This window comes from Aquila chrysaetos, chromosome 13, assembly GCF_900496995.4.
Source record: "Aquila chrysaetos chrysaetos chromosome 13, bAquChr1.4, whole genome shotgun sequence".
NCBI lineage: Eukaryota > Metazoa > Chordata > Aves > Accipitriformes > Accipitridae > Aquila > Aquila chrysaetos.
Genome location: NC_044016.1, coordinates 21,357,075 through 21,378,021, shown reverse-complemented (window position 1 = coordinate 21,378,021; position 20,947 = coordinate 21,357,075). Strand labels below are relative to the sequence as shown.

At 55.8% G+C, this 20,947-nt stretch overlaps 1 protein-coding gene across 6 annotated transcripts; it reads left to right on the top strand.

The window, feature by feature from the left end:
* Positions 1-304: 304 nt before the first annotated feature.
* TMEM151B (transmembrane protein 151B) lies at positions 305-20,749 on the top strand. Of its 6 annotated transcripts, XR_003926317.1 has the most exons (4): positions 305-515; positions 7,728-9,176; positions 9,802-9,920; positions 15,194-20,749. XR_003926317.1 is itself a non-coding variant. In XM_030035192.1 (2 exons), exons 1-2 carry the CDS (start codon positions 423-425, stop codon positions 9,162-9,164), a joined length of 1,530 nt encoding a protein of 509 aa, XP_029891052.1. In that variant the 5' UTR covers positions 305-422; the 3' UTR covers positions 9,165-20,749. The 6 variants fall into 6 exon arrangements, 1 of the variants encoding a protein (XP_029891052.1); XR_003926316.1 differs by having other exon boundaries at positions 7,728-9,342; positions 9,802-20,749; XR_003926314.1 differs by having other exon boundaries at positions 7,728-9,717; positions 9,802-20,749.
* The last annotated feature ends 198 nt before the right edge of the window (positions 20,750-20,947 follow it).

Genomic DNA, 20,947 nt, shown 5'->3' with positions numbered 1-20,947 from the left:
TCCGCTCCCGGTGGGCTCCCGAGGGGCGGCCGCGCCGGGCTCCCTGCCTGCCTGCTTGCCTCCGGCGCCTCAAGGTCACCCGTCGCCGCGCCCCCATCCCACCCCATCCCCACCGCACCCCGTCCCACCCCGTCCCCATCCCGTCCCCCCCGCCTCCGCCGCGGCCCTCCCACCGCGGCTCTGCCCGCCCTCCGCCGCGCCGGGCGCGGGAGCGGCGCTGCGCTGCGGCGGGTCCGGGGGCCGGGCGCCGGCGGGCGGCGAGCTCTGCCGCCCTGCCGCGGCTGGGGGCCATGCCGCCGCGCCGCCCGCCCGCCGCGCCGCCCCGCCGCTCGCCCGGCGACCGGCGAGGCAGCGCCCGGCGGCGGGCGGGATAATGCGGCTGCCCAGTCCGCAGGCACCGCCAGCGGGGCGCCGCCGCCGCCATGTCCCCCCCGGCCTCGGCGGCCGCCGCCAGCGAGGGAGGCAGCAGCACGCCGGTGCCTCCGGAGGAGGAGGCGGAGGGGGCCCGAGAGGAGGTGAGGAGAGCGGCCGCCCCCCCCCCGCCCGGGGCTGCCCCCCCAACCACCCTCCCTCCCCGCCCGCTTTGCATGGCGCGCTCATTGACCGCCCCGCCGCGGGCCGGGACGGGCTTTGCCCGCACAGGTACGGACCCCCTCGCCGGGAGCCCCTCTCCCCTCCTCCGGCCCCGGGGCTGCGGTGAGGGCCGGCGGGGGCGGGGGGGGGGCGAGGAAACCCGCCCGTCGGTCCCCGCCGCCGGCAGGCTGCCCGTCGCCCCGACCCCCCTCTCCATCGCTCGCTTGTGACCTGGGGCTCGCCGCGGTGCCTCCGGGGCTGGAAGGGGCGCAGCAGCCAGCGCCGGCCGGCGGTGGGGCCGGGGCCGGGGCCGGGGGAGGCTGGGGTGTAGGAGGAAGGGCGAAGATCACAAAAGAGATGCGCCGGGTGCTGCTTGGGCTTACTGCAGTGGCAAGAGGTTGTTACGCCTGGGAGAAATGGATGTGGAGACACCCCCGCCTCCCTTCCTGTGCCCTGGCTTGGGGGGGTGCCAGGGGGTAGCACAGCGGCCTGGGTCACTGCGAGGGAAGACGCGGTGGGCAGCAGGGGAGAGGGCTTGGGGATGTGGAGAAGCCTGGGGTTATCGCTGGTGGCAGCTCCCAGCTGGAGGTTGGCTGGAGAGAGCAGAAGCTGCGGACTAGGGCAGGCCAGGTACCAGCACAGCCTTGCCTTCAGGTATGCTGCAGTCCCCCCCTCCAGCTGATGACTTTTCTGAAGTCTGGGCAGCAGAAGCCAAAAAGCGTCAGGAACGGGGTGCTCTGTGCATAGGCAGCAGCATGGGGACGCAGGTGTATGAGCCCCTTTGTCTGCCCCCACAGATCCTGCTTGCAGCTCGGGCTTCCCAAGAAGAAAGAACTGCACTGCCTAGCAAGACCCACCCTATGCCATGGGCCTGGCAGCCCATGGAGGGCAGCTAGGCAGCACAGGAAGGGCAGCGTTCTCCTGGTGTGGTGGGTTGTCCTCACCGGTGAGACCACAGCTCACAGGGTAGCTTGGGGGGTGCTCAGAAGCTGGCACATCACTTGTCCTCTGCTGTTGAGGAGCTGCAGTTAGCGAGTGCTGCATAATCCTGGTATTCTCTGCCTCCTTGGTTTAGGAGGAACATGCATGCCCATGCACCATTACTCTATATATACAGACTTATATTTAGATATAAATAATTGCAGGAGAGGAATACTGAAGTTCAAGGATTGGGAAGCTGTACAAATACCGTATACTCTGCTCTGCGGCTGTTCCTCTCTTCCTGCTTCCATTCAACAACCCCTGGTGCCATGAGCCCTGGCTCTCCAAACAGATCCTGAACAGTGAAGCTAAACCGTGAGGCACTTTTTAGCATGAGGACATGCTTGTGCCACACTGGGATGTGGTCTCTTGCCCCCAGGCCCTGGCAGTGCTGGTGCTATGTTCAAGAGAGCACAGTGGCTTTTGAGAGGTACCAGAGCGAGAGCCAGTTTGGATGAAAGAAGCGTAGCAGGAGCAGTGCCTGGGTGAGTTTCCCTCGACTACAGTGTCCCCTGGCTCGCAGGGATTACGAGAAGATTGTCTGGGCTTTGATTGCTTCGCAGTGGCTGCCAACTAGGGTGTCAGTATAATCTTACCCCGTGGGAACAGGCAGAAGAGCTGCAGTCCATGACCTGCACTGTTTAGGCTAAGGGCATGCTTCTCACGGCCAGAAGCTATCACAGGCTTGCATGAAGCAGCTGGTAGAGGAGAGGAAAGCTGCAGCCTCCCATGACAGTGCCATGCTTGCTGGTGTCTCATCTGATGCAACGAGGAGAGACCTTAGTGAGGAGCTTGGATTCAGGAAGTGACCTAGGGCAATCCTCTTGTCCCCAGAAATATCGGGAGGGGAGGGTGTTCCTGCTCCCCTATAGTGCCTGTGTAATGTCCTCATTTCCATCAGGACCAACTGCTGGTGCCAGCATTGCTGAGCATCCCGGCAGTGTGGCTGAATCCCACCTGTAAGGGTCCATTGGCCAGGGCTGGCAGAGAGCCAGAGGAGATATCTGGGGACTGGAAAATGGGAAACATGCTCTGTCCTGTTTGAAGATGCCTCCCCTTGACATATCTCAGGTCACTGTATCCAGGAGCCAGGCAGGGCTTCAGGTGCTGCTCAGCTTGTCCCAGCAAGGCAAGTAGCAAGAGCTACTGGTGAGCCCTGGCTGAGCCCTTGTTCTCTGTTGGCATCACATGCATACACCTACACTTACTTAATGGTGGTGAGCTGAATCTTACTCAGCAATGCATTTCCACCTTGGAGGGCAGGAAATGCCGAGGGGCAAGCTCTTCAGCGTGGGAACAAGTGAAAAAATGTCCTTGTCCTGCCGGTCAGGTGGGATCCGATGGAAGGAACCAGTCCTCCTCCAAGTTGCTGTGTAAAATGGAGACCTTGGTACTGTTGCAGGAGCTGACTGCTGGCAGGGTTCCCTGGCTCCTAGATGCTCAGCCTTCCCCTTTCCTCTGCAGTTGGCAACGCTGCTGGCCTGGGGCTGAGCCAGCTCTTTCTTCTAGGCAGGTAGTTCCTGAATCTGGGCTGTAGGCATGTGGGGTGTGATGTGGGTGTTTGCTGGGACCATCCTGACCAGGAGTTTCCAATGTCTGTCCAGGGCCTTGGAAGACGGTGGCCATTCCTAGAAATGACTGGATCCTCCCCACCTGCCTTGTTCTGGGGATTTGAGGTCAAAGGGAACAGGGCTTATTCATTTGTTGCATGATGTAATCAAATTGGCAGGGCAGAGCCATGGAAACTGATGCTCAGGAGTCCCACTGGAGTCTCCTCCAAGCTGCTGCCACAGCCTGGCACTCAGGAGCTACCTGGGCCTCCAGGCTGCTGCTCTGGGGCTTTTTTGAATTGTTTTTTCAGCCCCGAAGAGGGCTGTCTGTAGGACACCTAACACTGTGAACCCTGGGGCGTATTGTAAAGTGAGGGCTTAGTATTCTGGGTGTGAATAGGAGATTTCAGGTGGGTCGCTGCAGGGAGAGGCAGGTGAGAGGTGTGGGAGGTGAGGGCACAGGAACACTTCTTAAACGGGGGGGGGACGGTAGATGGGGCCAGGGCCAGGCTGTTTCAAAGAGGAGCTTGAAGAGCTTGAAGGATTTCTAGAGTTGTTAATGTTCAAAGTTGCAGGGTAAAGGTTGTAGGGGTGATGAAGGTATTTTGGCCCATGTGCTTGGCCCCTGGAGTGCTGCTGGGCAGGTTTGTCCCCTCGAGGCTTTTTTGAGAAGAGGATTCCCCAGATCTCAAAGGTGTCTAGTGCAAGCAGTGGTGGGGGCCCCCTCTTCTACTGCCTCTACCCTGTACATTGCAGGCATCTCCATTTGCTTCACGGCTGCTCATAAGTCATCCCCTCCATCCCTTCCTGTGCATCCCAGAGCAGCAGCTGCAGGTGTGGGACTCCATCTACTTTCACCTCAAGGGCAACGTCAGAGGCAAACGCTATGTATAAGGGTCAGGAGGCTGTAGCAGCAGTTCACCCCTTGCCTTTCCCAATGTGCATTACAGTTAGCATCCAGGTGCCTGGTAAGGGTTGTCCCATGTGTTCTACATGGTGAAGTGAAGCACAGAGAAGGGATTTGACTGGGATCCCACAAAGGGGTTGGCCAAGCCATGGCTGGGCCAGTTCTGCCCTCTAGCACTGCAGAGATGCTTAGGTGCGCCTGCAATAGCAGATTTGCTTACCACTCTCCAGTGCTCAAGTCTGAGCAATGCGGGAGGCTCGCAGTGATGGAGGGAAACCCTGTTTGCAGTGAAGTAGGGCAAGCCTTTCGCCTCGTTCCATCAGACTGCAGCGGGCAGATGATGACGGCATTTATATCAGAGCCTGCTCTCCTCCCAGTGACACTGTTCTGGGACAGAAAGGATTTCCCTTTCCTCAGCTTTTTCATCTGCGTGTTTGCTGTGCTGGACTTCTCTAAGGCTGGTTAAGAGCTTGAGGAGGTAACCTTATTCAGCTGCTTCTGCACGGGGAAGCTGCGGAGCTGGTTGTTTGCTCCTGTGAGCCCTTTGCAGCCCGGGAGAGGAGCAGGGATGCTGCAGTTCCTACTGGGATTAGACTCGCAGCTGGCTCCTCCTCCGTCTCTGCTGTGGTTGTATCCCCTGTCATTGGCACTTGATCAGCTTTCAGAAACCCCACCAGTGTGGCCGATGTGTATGTGTTTTACCTCAAAAGCCTAGGACAAAACTGGGTTGTAAACAGTTTACAGCAGGGGTTAGCGTGACCCTGTAGAAGCGCTGCAGTATCTAAATGCTGCGTAGTCCTAGGAGGAGACTAATGCGTGGACTAGAGCCCTGCTAACACAGTTCCTGGAACCAAGCCTGGGCTGCATCATGCTCCCTGCCGCCCTGCCCTGGGTGGGTAGCCGCAGTGGGGCTTGCCTGCATCTCTGCAGGGTGACAGCCAGCATCGCCCTTCTCCTGAGCAGGACGACGCAGGCAGTGCAGAATGTGAGGGGCCAGGGAGCGACTGGGAGGTGGAATTTGCTTTTCCAAGACGGACCTGGCCAAAGACCTGTCTTCCTGGTGCCCCTTCCCCAACCTGCCAAATGAGCAAGCTGAATGCTTTGCTTTATTGCTTGTGCTCCATTTGCAGATCCCCCCCACCGAACAAGGCACTGTTTCTGTGCAAGCCCTCACCCCACAGACACCCCAGGGTTAGTGTGTGCCTTGCATCAACTTGAGGCCCCCATTCAGACCCTCCCCATGCTCCACGTTTGGTGGAGCAGTCCCCTTAGAGCCTCACAGCCAGGGCTGACACTGCCGGGGAAGGTTTGCAATGCAGAAGGCATCTGTGGGAGAGGAAACCTTCAGCCGCCTGGGTAGTGGCACAGCAGTCCAGCACAGGAGAGCTGTGCTGCAGCCGAGCAAAGCCAGAGAGATCCGGGCAGGCTCTTGTAACCGCAGCGTGGACCTGAGCAGGGAGAGTGCAGCTCAGGCAGCTCTGCCTGCTGGGTGGTCCCCCTTCCTCTCCTCACTCCCTTTTCTCTTACCTGGGGTTCCTTCTTGCCCCATGAAGTGGTAGGTCGCACTGGGAAGACTCGTGCACAAGTCTCCATGCCAGAGCTGCCAAGCAGAGCCGCCCCGCACGTCTCCCTGTTGCCTGCAGACCAGTGCTACCCCACCTGCCTTCCCCGGGCTCTGTGTCTCTGTCTCCGGCTCTCGCCTTCAGCCGGTGGCCGCAAAGAGGAGGGCTCAGCACTACTGATGCTCGGGATGCCCAGCAGGATGTGCCGCCATTCCCCTTGCCACTGGTGGTCCCTCTGGATGTGCTGCCTGCTCCGCTCATTGCAGGCTGGCTGCTGGGCCGGGCGGGAAGGGAAGCTTCCTGCCTCCAGGAGAGAAACCTCTGTTGGAGATTTGGGCCGGATCCAGCCCTGCTAATCACAGTGGCAGAAGTCCCACTGGCATGGGGTGGGCCGGGCTTTGGCAAGGTGTAGGGAGGAAAGACTAGCACGTGGGACTCTAGGGGACCAAGCCAGGGCTGAGGGGGTCTCCAGGGAGAGCAGGGGAGATTTCTTAGAGGAAAGGGGAGGCCCAGATCTGTCCCTAGACTTGCTAGTGGTGTTGTGAGCTCTGGTTCTTGCTTTAAATTTCCTTTTCATGCAAGAGTGAAAGTGACCCCCTGCTTTCTAGCAGTGTGAGCCCATTCAGCAATTTGGGATCCCTGGATGAAAGACTCCTCCAGCCCGGTGCACTCAGTAATGGAGGAGGGATGGGGTCAGGCTTGAACTTCACTGCTCTGAGTGGTTTCATTACAGCTGGTGTTAGTCCCTGCAATGGTGGAGGTGAGCTCAGGAGCCGTGCTGCATGCAGCTGGGGAGGCAGAGCAAGGCTGAAAGCCTCTTACTGAGTTTTGTGGTGACTGCACAAGGCTGGGGTTCTTGCCCCCCTCTCTCAGGTTGCATCTTTGGAGATTGCTGGGTTGGATGGCATTTGGGCTGGATGAAGTCTTTTGTATAAGAAAGCAAATAACCTCCTTGCATGTTCTCCCTTTGGGTGTGGTAATGTCAGGTCTCACTGGCCAAGCTGGATCAATACTAGAGACTTCAGGGTGTTGCAGGGAGTGACAGAGGTTTCCTTAAGTAGGTTTTTTCCCTGGGTCTTTGTAAAAAGCTGCATGGTTCCTATGGTGAAGGCACCAGGGCAATCCCTTTTAAAAGTCCTATTGCTGAAGTCCTGCCCTTTCCTCACCATGAAAGACCTGTGAGCAGTTTTTCCAGAAGTATGCGCTGTCACACCCATAAAAACCCCAGTGCAGGCAGCGACATTTGCTGGCAGCTGTGACTGGCCGCTTGCCCTCCCTCCTGTGGCAGATTGGTAAGGTGCTCTTCACTGCCCGCCTGAACACCTTTTAGGATGTTACTCCATATTCGCTTTCTCTTCCACCAGAGGCGGTTGCATTTTTGTCGTGGAAGAGTACTTTCCCGTTTGTGTGGTTTGTACAGCACTTGAGAAACACTTCAGAGCCCCTTGGGCTGCCAGGTGTTGAGGTGGTAATTGCCATTACCAAACAGAGGCCTTTCCAGCTGCAGAAGGTCCGTTTCTCTGCCTTACAGGCACCCCAGGTCACTTGTGCTGCCGTGGCAGGAGAAACTTGAATGTTGCTGTCGGTCGTGACTGGGAAAGGGGGAGAGACTTGTGTGAGAGCAGTGAGAGGTGTGGTGGGATGAGCTGTGGTGAAGTGTTCAGGTGGGACAACCCATCAGTTAGAGCTGGCTGTGCTGGTGGCATGGGTGCAGGAGTTGAGATATGCAGGGGAGATTCCCCCAGCCTCCATCTTGCTGTGCTTCAGTACCCCTGCCCAGGACGTGGCAGTGGTGGGGGTTACTCCCGTTGAAGAAGGGGGATGCTCAGGGCGCAGCTTGGCAGAGTTGCCCTCTGCTGCTCTCCTTCATGTCCAGCTGGGCTCTGGCCATCTCCCACGGAGGGGCAGAGCACCGCAAAGGGAAGGGGGGCTTGACAGCTGCCTGCACTGCAGGACTGTCATCCTGGGGGAGATCCCAGCCTCCGGCCTGCCCGCTGAGGCTAGGAGCCCCATGGCATCTGCTGTTTTGTCCCCCTTCATGGAGCTACAGGTGCCACCGCAGCACCCTGCTACCTGCTCCCCTTCCCCCTGCTGCTGCACCCTACTGACTCCTCTCTTGTTTTCTCTCCCCTTCTCCCTGGTCCCCTGGAGCAGCAGCGGCCGGTGAAGCAGTCTCTCAGCAAGTCCCTGTGCCGAGAGTCCCACTGGAAATGCCTGCTGCTGTCCCTCCTCATGTATGGCTGCATGGGAGCCATGACCTGGTGCCACGTCACCAAGGTGACCCGGCTGACCTTTGACAGCGCTTACAAGGGCAAGTCCATGATGTACCATGACAGCCCCTGTTCCAACGGCTACGTCTACATCCCCTTGGCCTTCCTGGTGATGCTCTACGTGGTGTACCTGGTGGAGTGCTGGCACTGCTACACCCGCAACGAGCTGCAGTACAAAGTGGACGTGGAGAGTGTGCACGAGCGTGTGCAGCGGATGCAGCAGGCAACACCCTGCATCTGGTGGAAGGCCATCAGCTACCACTACGTCCGCAGGACCCGGCAGGTTACCCGCTACCGCAACGGGGACGCCTACACCACCACCCAGGTGTATCACGAGCGGGTCAACACCCACGTGGCAGAGGCCGAGTTTGATTATTCCAACTGTGGAGTTAAGGACATCTCCAAGGACCTCATTGACTTGGAGAGCTACCCGGCCACGCGGCTCCGCTTCACCAAGTGTTTCAGCTTTGCCAATGTGGAGTCGGAGAACTCCTACCTGACCCAGCGGGCCCGCTTCTTCACCGAGAACGAGGGCCTAGATGACTACATGGAGGCCAGGGAGGGGATGCACCTCAAAAACGTGGACTTCAAGGAATACATGGTGGCCTTTTCTGACCCAGACAACCTGCCTTGGTACGTATCCCACTATGTCTTCTGGGTGGCGGCTCTGCTGACCCTATCCTGGCCCCTGCGGGTGCTAAATGAGTACCGCACCTCCTACGTCCATTACCATGTGGAGAAACTCTTTGGGTTCGACTATGTGGCGGTGACGCCAGCTGAGGAGCGCTCCTTCTGCCGGAGGATGCCCCGTGTCAACACAGTGGACAGCACCGAGCTGGAGTGGCACATCCGATCCAACCAGCAGCTGGTGCCCAGCTACTCAGAAGCAGTCCTGATGGACTTGGTGGGGCTCTCTGGCTGCACCAGCTACTCTGCTTGCCGGTATGGGGGCTACCGGCAGAACTGCGAGCGGTGCCACAGGACTATAAGCAGCTCCTCCATCTTCTCCCGCAGTGCCCTGAGCATCTGCAACGGCAGCCCCAGGATCCCCTTCAGCAGCAGCCGCTTCTCCCTGGGCCGCCTGTACGGCTCGCGACGCAGCTGCCTCTGGCAGAGCCGGAGCGGGAGCCTGAATGAGCAGAGCTGCCCCACCGAGCAGACCCGCCTCTCCAGTCAGGTGACTGTGGAGGAGGAAGACCCCCCTCCTTACCAGGATGCCCTCTACTTCCCCGTCCTCATCGTGCATCGCAACGAAGGCTGCCTGAACCACGACCACCGTCACCTCCACCGCAACGGGTCCTGTGTGGAGACCTCACTGTGAAAGCAGAGGGCGGTGAGATCTCATTGTCTGTTGCCTGGCCTGAGCCAGCGCAGGATCTGGGGAGAGGAGCGCAGGGGAGGGAGATGGCCTAGGAGGACATCAGGACGGAGCAGACACAGCACCTCGCTCCGGCAGCCAGCAAAAGCTCCCCCTGCTGTGGCTGTGACCTCCCAGAGGGGTGAGTGCTGATGCTCTCCCTGGCATGGCACAGAACTCTAGACCGACCACCACATGCAAAAAAAACCCCAAACAAACCCCACCAAACCAACCCCAAAACCATAATTCATGGCATCAAGATCCAAAGGGGGGAATAAAAAGACAGGCCTGATGCAGGGAGGGGAGTGATTTGGCTCCCAGCCCTGGCTCCAGGCTGGCTCATGCTCCGAGGAACCAGCAGCCACCAGAAAGCGCCCTGCTGCACCTCTGCCCACCCCACTGCCCATGCTGGAGCAAGACCCCTCGCAGGGTGGAGGGGAACATGCCCCTTGGGAGCGGCGTGTAACTGCCTGTGCCTAAAGGTCTGGGGCATCCAGGGACGTGGAGCTAGCAGCAGGTTAGAGCAAAGGCTGAAAGCCACGAATCCAGCCCTTCTCCTTCCCCCCGACCGTTCCCCACCCTCCCCACTTTTTTTTTTTAGACCATGCACCGACTGTTACTCTGTTCTCACTGCTGGGAATGGCACCACCTCCAGAGGATCCCAGGCTCAGCTCCTTAGGAAGCGTCGGCACGCCAGCTCTGAGAGTCGGCATCCCCTAGGTAAAGGGCTTTCTGTTTGGGATTACAGCAGGCAGGCAGCACTGGGGAAGAGATGAATGTGCAAACCCAGATGGAGCGGAGATCTGTGGTGCTACTGATCTGCTTGCTGGAGGAGGGCTCAGCTGGAAAGAGAAAACGGGAGGCCCCCGATGAGCTGGGAAAGGGGAGGAGGGTCAGGCATCGAGGCAATAGGTGGTGTGTCAAGTGGCTGGGGTCCCTCCCTGGCTTTTAAGTGAGTCCTAGTCGGTTCAGACAAGCATCAAGGCAGGCTATGGTAGGTTCAGCTGCAGTTCACCAATTGATAATAGAGCAGCAGGTTGGTGCATGTCTGTAAGAGTGAATTTTGCATGAGATCAGGCTGGGCTCTGGCTGCAGACTCTGAGCTGCAGGCTCCTGGCAAGCTGGTTTTGGCAGAGAGCTCTGAGGGGCTGAGAGGGAGAAATACAAAAGCATGCTGGAGCGTCAGGAACCTGGGCTGGGGAAATGAGGAGCAAAGGGATTCCCTTTCTGTGAGGCCCCACTGTGGGAGCAGGACCCACAGGTGGGAGATGGGGAGGCATCTGCTGTGAGGGATGATCTGCAGAACAGAGGCTGGGGATATGCTAGAGGGAAACCTGCTTAAAACCAAGCGGTTTCACTGCAGAGGTTTTTACAGAGAGGTGTGAGGCTGTGAGAAGTGAGGTGGCTTCTGTGTAGCCCATTAACCCCTGGGTTCCTCTGCCTTGCTCTTGTCAGGGCAGGCTGGCCTGCTCTGAGCTTTGTGCTGCCCCTTCTATCCTGCTGGAAAGGATTTCAGTGATATTGGTCAAGGAGCCTTCATGTCACTGAAGCTGCATCGGTGGCTGCAGTGTGCAGGCACCCAGCTTTTCCTTTTCTGTCAACACATCCCCAGATCTCTCGTGTCCCTGTTCTCAGAAAAGCTGCCTCCTTTTCAGTCAGCTCTTTGGGGGAGTGCATGCCAAATCAGCCAGCGATTTCTTCAGAGAGCACTGCTCCTCAGCCTCACCATGCTTCCTTCATCAGCTGGGGCAAACAGCGGCTGAGGGCAGCAAGTCTTGGGTGACAAGAGCGAGTCCATTAGTGCCTGGACATTCAAGCTTGGTGTCTGCCTCTGCTTCCATCGTAGAAGGGCAAGATGTAACAGCAAACAGTGAGGCATTGTATTTAGTCCAGCCCATCTTCCTCCTGCCAACTGTTAATGAAGGGTCTGTTTCTCTAGTCATGCTGCTGTACTGCTTCACCTCCTAGATCTTGGGGAGGCTGCAAATGCACCCTTTCACCACATCAGTCCTCTTTTGAAAATCATCTCTTGCTGGCAAGCCTGGAGCGATCAGCGCCTGTGGGTGTTGTAAGGCTCCACTTGGCTTTGCTCCCAGAGCTGTCTGTTCTTCTGCTCTTGGTGCCTTGCGTGTCCTGGTCAGTGTCTCTTGCCCTTTAAGTCAGCTTGTCCTCCTGGATCTCAAGTGCTAGACTCCAGACAATGGCAGTTTGAACAGGAAGTCCCTTAAAATGGCACTCCATTATGATTCCATTTTGTCATCTGCCCTTATTCTTGCTACCAGACCTAGATGTTGGGTTAAATAAGAGGGTCCCTTTGAGAACAGAGAAGCATAAGGTGGCCGGTGTGGGCGCATCCCTCTCTGCGTTTTATTCTCATTATTATTGACATGGATTCAGACTGGGTGAAAGCGGCTACAGCCCCCTTGGCTGCCCTGGAATTTCCTTGCTTTGTGATCACATTTGGCTTGCTGTGCGCTTGTGCTTCTCTCTCCAAGGGCCTAATGTAAGCCAAGGCCAATGCTGAGGGTCCTCGTGAGTCTGGGAAGATAATGGTGTGTCCTTGTATGTCCCAGTGAATCAGGAGACGTTCAGTCAGTGGAGCTGCAATGGGTCATTAGAGAGGAATGTGGTCAGCTTGTCCTTCCCACACATGTTCTCTTTGAAATCTCCTACACATTGCTTAAATTAGGCTGTGATGGCTTGTCTTTCTATCTCCAGCCTCCAAGGTGCCTTGGACAGATGGATTTATCTAAGATTTGGCAGGCCTTTTAGTTCCCTGGGGCAAAGACAGTCCTCAGAATAGGGATGTAATCTGTAGGGTCTCTGTGCCCCCATCCTTTAGCACCTGCAGCAGAGTTCTGCTTTCAGGCACCTTGTCCTTGGGTCTTTCTGGGCCTTTTAATGAGATTGCCTCAACTTGTTCCTCTGGCCCCATTTTCACCCATGAAGTCTTATTCTGGAGGTGGTCTATCCAGGTGGACACATGTATCTTTGAGGCACTTTGGCCAGCAGGATCCATGCCGTCTTTCTGTTGCTGAACACCTTCCCCATGCACATAGTGCCAGCCACAGTCAGGTCCCAGATGTAGTCCCAGTACCACGGTCTGTGGTCGCCCCAGACCAACAGCACCCTGGGAAGTGGGACCTCTCTAGTCAGTGCTCCCTGCTGCATGTCAGGATTTCTCAGAGATGCCCTTCCTCATATTCATGGCCCTGCTGCCCCACTGCACCTTGTGGAGCTGCCCGCCCTGGTCCAGCCTACTCCATTCTCGCCAGGCTGGAGACCTTCCTGCCCTGTCTTAGGCTCAGAAACAGGGGATGGCACACTTGGGCATGGGAGGGGAGCAGGACTGGGCAGGAGCTGCCTGGTGGCTTGGCAGAGAAGTGGTGGGTCTGAAGAGGACAGACTGAAACTGGGGTTGTGCTCCCTGTCCTCCTCCCTGCCTGCAATGGCAGGGCAGCATGTCTAGCTAGGCAGGGAAGTTCATGGCAGGCAACTGGGCTGTCCCTTCCCACTCCTGGCACGGGATGCAGCTGGCAGAAAGGGCGTGCATGTACAGGTTGCCTCCTAAGTGTTGGCGAGGGACCCTAGTGCCCTGGGCAAAGAGCAGCTGATTTAATTCTCCTTGCGGCCCAGGTTATCAGCACAGATATCCAGATGCGGTCTGTCCCTGTTCTGGTGCACAGCCTCTCCGTGGTAGAGTGGTCCCATCTCCTCGGCACACAGACATCCACCTGCCACAGCTCCAGGCTGAGCAGCAGTCAGGCATCTGCTTTTCCTGCAGACTTGCGTCTGCTCTCTGCCATGTCTGTGTCAGTGATGACAATTCCTTTGGCAGCTCATTTGATGGCCCAGTCTGCTCCTCTCATGATAGCCCGCTCCCTTATATCTAACCTGAATTCTCCCTGCTGTATCTTAATCCTGTTACTTCTCCTCCATTGACTGGTGAGTCTCATTGGCTCTGCTCCTTTTCCCCATGGCCTTTCCAACACAAGCAGGTGTTATCTGGTCACTGCAGCCTTCCCTTCACCAATCGCAGGGGCTTCTCTCCCCCACGATCTCACTGGGCAAACCCTGGCTTGTATGGTGGTGCAAGTGTTTCCATTGTGTAGTGAGTCTGTCCTTCCTGCTCTGAGCCCGGCCTGGGCAAGAGGAGAGGGCCAAAGGTGCAAGCAATACCTTGGTCTGTCAGGCTGGCTGTGTCCTCATTTATGGTGCAGAAGATCTCTTCAGCATATGCGAAGTACACAGAGCTGCTGGGCCCTTACGCAAGGAAAGCAGGACAGCCTGCATCACCCTCTGGAAAGGTGAAAGCCGGATGCTTGTCAGTACGAGGGGGCAATAACTAGAGGATCTCCGCAGTCAGACGGCTTTGTTTTTTTGCATACGTCATTCACCCGTTGCAGCTTTCCATGGGCCAAGAGTCAGGCACAGCATTGCACTTGTCATTGAGGCTTTCCTCACGTACCGGGCCAAGTGAGGCGGGAACACTGCCAGCTCCTCTTCCTGGCCCTTCATGGCACTAATACCTCCCTAGAAGAGAGCTGGTCCTTACTGCTGCAAGGCTGGACAATAAGTTTGGGCTATTTGGTGTTTCCTGTTGCTGCCAGTATAGTTGTCAGGTACTTAAAAGTTGTCCAGCTTTCCTGAACAAGAGCAAGAGAGAGAATGAGCACGAGAGAAGCTCTGGATTAGCTGATCTTCCTCTTCCAGAACACACTGGATTCTTTCCAGATAGTGCCTAGCACTTTGCTTGTGCAGAACCAGGCAGTGACACCAACCAGCCTGGTGGTACTTCTTGAGCCCACTGTGTATCATGCAGACCACACCAAGGAGGGAGATTTCAGAGAGGGCTTTTGGGTTGAGCAACTGTAGGGGCATTCGTTAGGACAGGGAGAGGGAATCTCAGCTTATGGCTAAGGCCAAGCCTTCCAGAGTCACACACCAGGCGAATACTCAGGATTAGTGCTGGGGAAACTACTGTTTTTCTGATGTCAAACAAGCACACCCCTCTCCCTTTCCGCTCCCCATAAAATGCACATGTTAGAGACCCATCCCATCCCAGCCCTCTTTGTTGTCTCTCCACTCAAGAGGCTGCAGACCTGTTTAGTAACTCTGATGGATGCCCATGGGGAGGGGACTGCCGGAAGAGGTTTATTAAGTGGAAGTCTAAGAAAGTTAGGTAGCATCCGATGTCAGTAAAACAGTGCCTGCTGATTAGCCCGTGGGAAGAATAATACCTTTTAAGCTCTCCTTCCAGCCTTTCCAACCACATCTTCAGTACTGCTGTCTAATATTACCAGGGTGCTGCCTTACTTTTAGCAGGGTACAACCCTGCTGCAATGTGCTCCTACTCTGCTGCAGTAGCTGTAGGGCATGGGTCTGAAATACTACACCACCACCAAGAAGTTGTGTTGCCAAAGAGCTGTAAGTCTCAATTTGTGATATGTGCTTATAATCATCTTTCATTCATATTCGGTGGTTAGAATAAGGTCTGTATGAATATGATCTACATCCAGATCATCTTAGAAATGGGACATGGTTTAAGCGTTAGCTCTATTTGGTAATGCTGCTTCCTGTGATGTGCGTGGGCCTAGAGTCTCCACTGAGCCAGGTATGCGTGGGGAGCAAAGGCTGGTTCACAGGACCTGGGAGCCCAGTGAGGACTTGGGGCTGAGCCTGCCTAGGGCTCTTTTCCTTGTGGGCATTCTGGAAAAAGGGGAAAGGAGCTTAGCCACATTTCAGGTAGAAATTAATGGGCTATGTTCATTCCTAGTGTAATTTTATTGAAGACAGTGGTACTATACCAATGTGAGCTTGGCTTAGCAACTTCTCAGAGTGGTCTGTCCTTGAGTCCAGACAAATTGATCTGTCACAGTGTTGATTTGATGCATAGAGTTCGTGTTGGGACTTGGCCAACATGAAAGAATGTTGAATATCTACTGTCTCTGCAAGCAGGGTTGAATTGTTCTGCTCTACTGCCTCCATCACAGCTGCTCTGCCAAGGGAAACATTATGCCCATGGATGCGATCTCGTCAACTCCCTCAAAAGCAAGCTAACAAGCAAATTGACCTCCACCGCACTGGGAGAGGAGCCTTCTCCCACAGGACCGGAGCCTTTCCACACACAAGGGAAGAGAGATCCCAAGGACAGAACTGACCCTGCAAGACCCATGGCCTCATGGCCTCCCCTTCCTTCTTCCTTCTTCACCTCATCTGTCTGTCTTGGGGGAGGGACAGTTTCTTTGTGGAGTTCAGCAAGCTCCTCTTCCTGCAGCTCATAAACAGGGTCTACTAACAGGTACATCATCCACCTATGCAACACTTCCAGAAGCTGCCGAGTTTTCAGGAGCCCATTACAATGTGCAGCATGGCCATCCAGCACTGAAAATAAGCACAGGGGCTGCTGGAAAGCTAAGTGGGTTTTATTCCTCCCTCCCTCCCGAGGAAGACTGTTTTTGTTGGGGCTTTTTGTTCGTTCATTTGGTTTTTGTAAACTTAATTTGGGCAAATGAAGCTTGTGAGAAATTGGTGCCCATCCTGAACCTTCCCCAGTCCTTTGAACTTTGGGAACGGATGGGTCACCTACTGTGATTATAATTTAGCGGATTTTGTAGAACAAAGTAACTTCACGCACAGACACATGAGGTTCTTTCACTCTCCATCAGCACAAGCTGCTTCTGCTATCTTAGCTACTCACATTAGTGAAAGAAAAAGCCTAGCTAGAATGTGGTGAGACGACTTAGTATTTTGTATCAGTCCCATGGTCGCAATGTCCATTAGCAGCACCGTCAGCTGCCGTGCCGTGAATGCGGACTTTGGATGGCAGTCCATGAACCGGCCAGGGTGAAAACATTTGGAAAAACCCAAGCCCGAGTCTATATGCGTCTCCAGAAGCAGATGCAGAGAGGGGATCAGCTGAAAGCAGAAGTCACCTCTTGCTCAGCCCAGCCAGAAGCTGGTGGGCTCTGTTTGTGTTGTACCTGCCCTCCCAGAGAGAACCTGTCCCCAGGGGCTGAGCGGAGGGGAATGAAAGTAATGGCACATCTGATGAAGCAGCATGTACAGCACCGTTCAGCCGGCTGGGGAAAAAGCGGTGACAACTAGACCCCAAAATAACAGGATTTCACTTTGGAAATGCCAACGGCTTTTTCAAACTGAAATGAGACTAGAAGGCCTTAACAGTTGTGAGAAGTGTTTCAGGTTGCTGTTCCTTGGTAAAAAAATCTGATTTTTGATGATGAGGTGGTTTTAAACACTCCACTTCAGCCAGCTCTGTTAGAAATGTGCAGTACTGGTGAAGAGAAATGCTCAAGGAAGATTGGGATGGAGGCCCTGTGGCTTTGTGGTGGGGTAGGCTGATCAGGAATGGAGTCTGGAGTTTAAAGTCTTCCTCTGCCCCTGGAGGTGTGTGTGCCTGGCAGGGTGGGCTTCTGCATGCTTGTGTGCACAGCCGGGACCTGCGGCCATGCAGAGGGTTGGTGGGTTTGTGGCTTTGGTCTAGCATCACCCATCTGTCCTCGTGGCAAGGGCTTTGCAGGGTGACAGAGCATTGCTTGTTCCTCGTGAGAGGAAACTCCTGACCTGTTGTTTGTGAGGAGATGGTGTGAAGTGTCACATTTGCTGCAGTGAGTGGCAGGGAGCAGGGATAAAAGCATGGAGCAAGCTGTGTTTGAGAACAAGCTAATCCCTTGCTGGCTGCCTGAAACAGGAGAGCTGGTGGATCTGCTCCCTGGCGAACACTCTCCAGCTCTTCTCACACTCCACAAACCCGATGTGCAAACTGTCATTCCTCTAGCTTTAGCAGCTAGCTAAAGCACCCCCCTCCCCTGAACTCCTCCCAGGCCGTGCATTCACATCATTTTAGTCCTCTCCCTGCTAGGTGCCGTGGGCCAGCTGTGAAACGCCAGCAGATGCATGATGACCTCTGGCGTGCTGGTGGCCAGACCTCACCATAACCTGCTGGTTTGCCTGTGCATAGTCTTCCGACAATGCTCCCTGCCCTGGCGTGCCTTGTGCTTGCTTGACGGAGAGACAGCACAGCCTGCAGAGCATTGCAGCACATCCTGGCCTCTCTTTTGCATCACTTTCTGCTTTCCCAGAGAATTTCACAGCACTTCTCTGAGTCTTTGTAGACAGGGTAAGTTCAACAGAACGAAGTTAGAAAATAGAAGGGCTTGACGTTTTGGTGGTCCTGATTTCCAGAGCCCTGGTGCTGTCCCTGGGGATGATAGGCAGGTCGGCTGTCGTGGCAGTGTGGGACCAGGGGACAGCGTTGTGGTGAAAGCAGCATGTCTGCTGGGCTAGTCTCCGAACATGGGCTCTGTGCTTCTCCGCTGGGAGTGAGGGCAGCTTTGCTGTGGGCTGAACAAGGCGCAGCTGATGGAGGAGCTAGCTAAGGAGGGCCGAAGTCACATGTGAATGCTCAGCAAGACATGTGGAGAGGAGGGGCTGTATGAGAACAGCTGTAAAAGGCTTTACAGATGTGGTGGTTTTTATGGGAGACACAAGGCAAGATGGGGCAGGAGCCTGCTGTGCTGGAGCAGCGGTGCTGGGAGGCAGGGAGGCTGTGGGGGAAACAGAGGCAGCAGGACATTTGGTGGAGAAGTCCGGGAACAAAGTGGGCTTTCAAAGCAGGCTGTGCATGCTCTGGCCGAGGAGACAAGCAGGAGGTATTTCCAAGCTGAGGTGCCCAGGCCAAGCCTCGCTGCATTGTCAGAGCAGCGATGTTGCCTCCAAGCCCAGCACTGACAGCTTGAGCACGTGTCACCAAACCGCAACGGCTAATGCAGCCACAAGGTGTAAATGTCACTAATGAATAAATTGCCTTGTGCCTTGGAGAGGCTAATCCATCACTGCGGGGGACACGGATCTGACAGGCTTGGCTATTTCAGGCATAGCCTGTAGGGAGGTGGAACGCTTCATTTCTGACCCGTCCCCTCCGCCTAGGGAAGCTGATGCAGGGCTTGGCTCAGCGCTGCTCCCTAGCTTCCCAGCCACACGAGCTCAGGCTTCATCCCTCTTCACTGCAATCGAAGGAAGAAGCAGGAGAGGGTCTAGGTTAGCCAAAAGTGCCCTGTCAGCAGGGTGGTGCGTGGGCCCTGGCCAGGGCTAGCTGGTGAGGGAGTTTGGAGGCAGGCTACTGCACACAGGGCATGGGTGGTGTAGGTGCTGACAGGATAAAGTGGTGGGTCCCCAGCGATCAGGAGAGCTTGCGTCAGTTGTCTGGGGTGCAGGGCTTTGGCTTGCACTGTGCGTGTTTCGGGCCAGTAGTGCTTGGTGCCATGTTTTACAAACATGCCGTTTAGTCCCCAGTTGAGTTTCACGGTTTGCCCCTGTAAGAGGCGACCTGGAAATGCTCCAAGCCTGTCCCAGCACAAGCCCTCACCCAGTCCGGAGATGGCTCTACTATGCTGTCCCGGGGCCAGTGCACAGACCCCCTCCATTTTCCCCTCTACTGTTGAACCTCAGCCACCAGCACCTCAGCTGGCTGAACAGAGGGCCAGCAGGTACCCAGCAGGCAGGGACAGAAGCTCAGCGTGGACAAATCCAGCTCCGTGGGAGCAAAGGGAGGCTGAATGCAGCAACCATTTCCATGCACAGCTTCTGCCCATCCCCGCAGCAGCCTGCTCCTCCACCCCCAGCTGGTGCTCGAAATCAACCTGCCGTCCTGTTTACGACATATGCCAGCATGACACCTTGCAAATCGATGCCTGGGTCGCTGTGAGCAGAAGTCGGCAGGCTTGGGAAGCCGGCCACCGGCTCCTGCCACCGTGCGCGCTGTGCTCAGAGGAGCAAAAGCGGGACTTGCCATCTGCTGCAGGAGGGAGCCAGCTGGGTGCCCCTGCTCCGGCCTGATGGGGCACCCGCTGGCATAGTCCAAGTGCAAGCCCTTGTGTCATTCCCCCTCCTTTACTTCCCAGCCACTCCCCGCCTTCCCCCATCTCTCTGGCACAGACCCATGGGCGCGGGGATGCTCCCAGCTTGGCTAGGGTCCCTCTGCTGCTGAGTGCCGCTCACACTGCACCGGTGGATGGCGGCAGGAGGGAAGACCAGCTCCCAGGCAAGGCGCTGGAGGTCATTCTCTCCTTCAGACAGAAGCCCACAGCTGACCCCCCTCCTCAAAGCCCTGCAGTACTCCTTGGGGATGGATCTCATGGGAAAGCTAGGGGGTCCATACTGGCCCTGCGCTGGGATGTGCCCTTCCCAGCACAGTGACCTGCTAGTTATCACTCTGCAAGGAAGTCCCATACCACAGTAACCAGACCTGAAGCTGACGAGTGACCTACCAACAACAGGCGTGTTCACACTCAGACTCTCTGCTGTTGCTGTCAGGGCTTTCATTTTGACTACCGCGTATGGCTTTTGAAGTGGTTTCAACCCTTGAAAACTGGCAGATAGTGGACTGTTGGTCTTGGGTGTGGGTGAATGGTGCAGGCTGCTTCGTTTGGGTTTTGCTCTTTGGCCAAGAGATTGGTGGGAGGGAAGGCAAAGGGTTCTCCAGGCAGCAGCTACCTGTCCAGGCATTTCTGTGTGTGGCAGCCCAGGAGTGGGCTTGGAGGGTGCTCAGGTGGTGTCAACAGTCTCAGCCATTTGCAGGAAGAGGAGCCGTGAGTATCCTGGAAAGCAAGTCAACAGTTGTCCTGGTGACAATACGTTTTCCCAAGCCCTTTCCCTCCCGTCCCTGTTCCTCACTGGCTCTGGTGGCCAATTCCTCCTCATATGTCTGCTAGCATGTCTGAGGGATCTCATTGCTGCCCTCCCAGCACGAGCTTTCATTGCACAACTGGCTGACCAGATGCAGCCCTATACCTGGAGCTACAGGCAGGCTTGCCGAGGACCAGGCCACCCCCATTAAGTCCCCACCCCACCCTTGCTGCTGGAGCTGTTCCTTCATCAGCCTGATGCTGATCTGGGTCTTTTCTGCTGTTTCTGAACATGAGTTCTCATCTCATTCAGGTGTGTCATTCAGTGGAAATATTTTGTAAATGCAAATAAAAAGAAATAAATCTATTCAATACCTCGGTCTCGAGGATGGGAAACAAGTAGTGGGAGATGCCCAAGTGGGGAGGTTTCACAGCTGCTGCTGCTGGTTAGGATTTCTTGCAGATGTAGCCCCTGGAGCATCTGTGAATAGTTGGGAAGGGAGCTACACAGACCTGTGAGGGCTTGGAGCTGAGCCCTGTTGGCACCCCTCGCATGGCCACCCCGCCACTGGGGATAGCCTTGCACTCCATCCTTTCTGATCTATAAGGGCGTGATACGGCACAGGTAAAGGTCCTGTCGGCTGGGGGCTGGCAGCTGGCGGCACTGTGGGCGTCTGTATCCATCAGGCAGAACAAGGCAGAAGCGGGTATGTGGTGAACAAATTCTTTTGTGAACACTGGGAAACAGTTTTTACTTTTCAACTCTGTCAATATGATCTAGCTCTGTCTGTCTCTATATATGTACAAACAGTATATCACAATGTTGCCTTTTTTGTTGGAAATATAAAAGTACAAAGATTGTAAACCAAATCGGTGTAATAAAAGTTTCAGATGATTCACTGAGGTGGCTTCCAGTGGTGGGTCTGTGAGTGCTGGTGCTGGGCAGGGCTGGGAGACATGTGAAGCCCCTGTGTTGCTCAGAGGGCAGGAGGGGATGGAGGTCAGCCCGCTTGCTTAATTCCCTGCTGACCTCTCCTGAGTGGGGTGGTCGAAGGACTGCGGCAGTCAGATAAGTAAGTAAGTGCCTTGTCCTGTCCTCAG

Coding starts and splice junctions, on each gene's coding strand:
- TMEM151B (XM_030035192.1), top strand. CDS start 423: ATGTCCCCCCCGGCCTCGGCGGCCGCCGCCAGCGAGGGAGGCAGCAGC. Junction 516..7,727: donor CGGAGGGGGCCCGAGAGGAG/GTGAGGAGAGCG, acceptor CCCCTGGAGCAG/CAGCGGCCGGTGAAGCAGTC.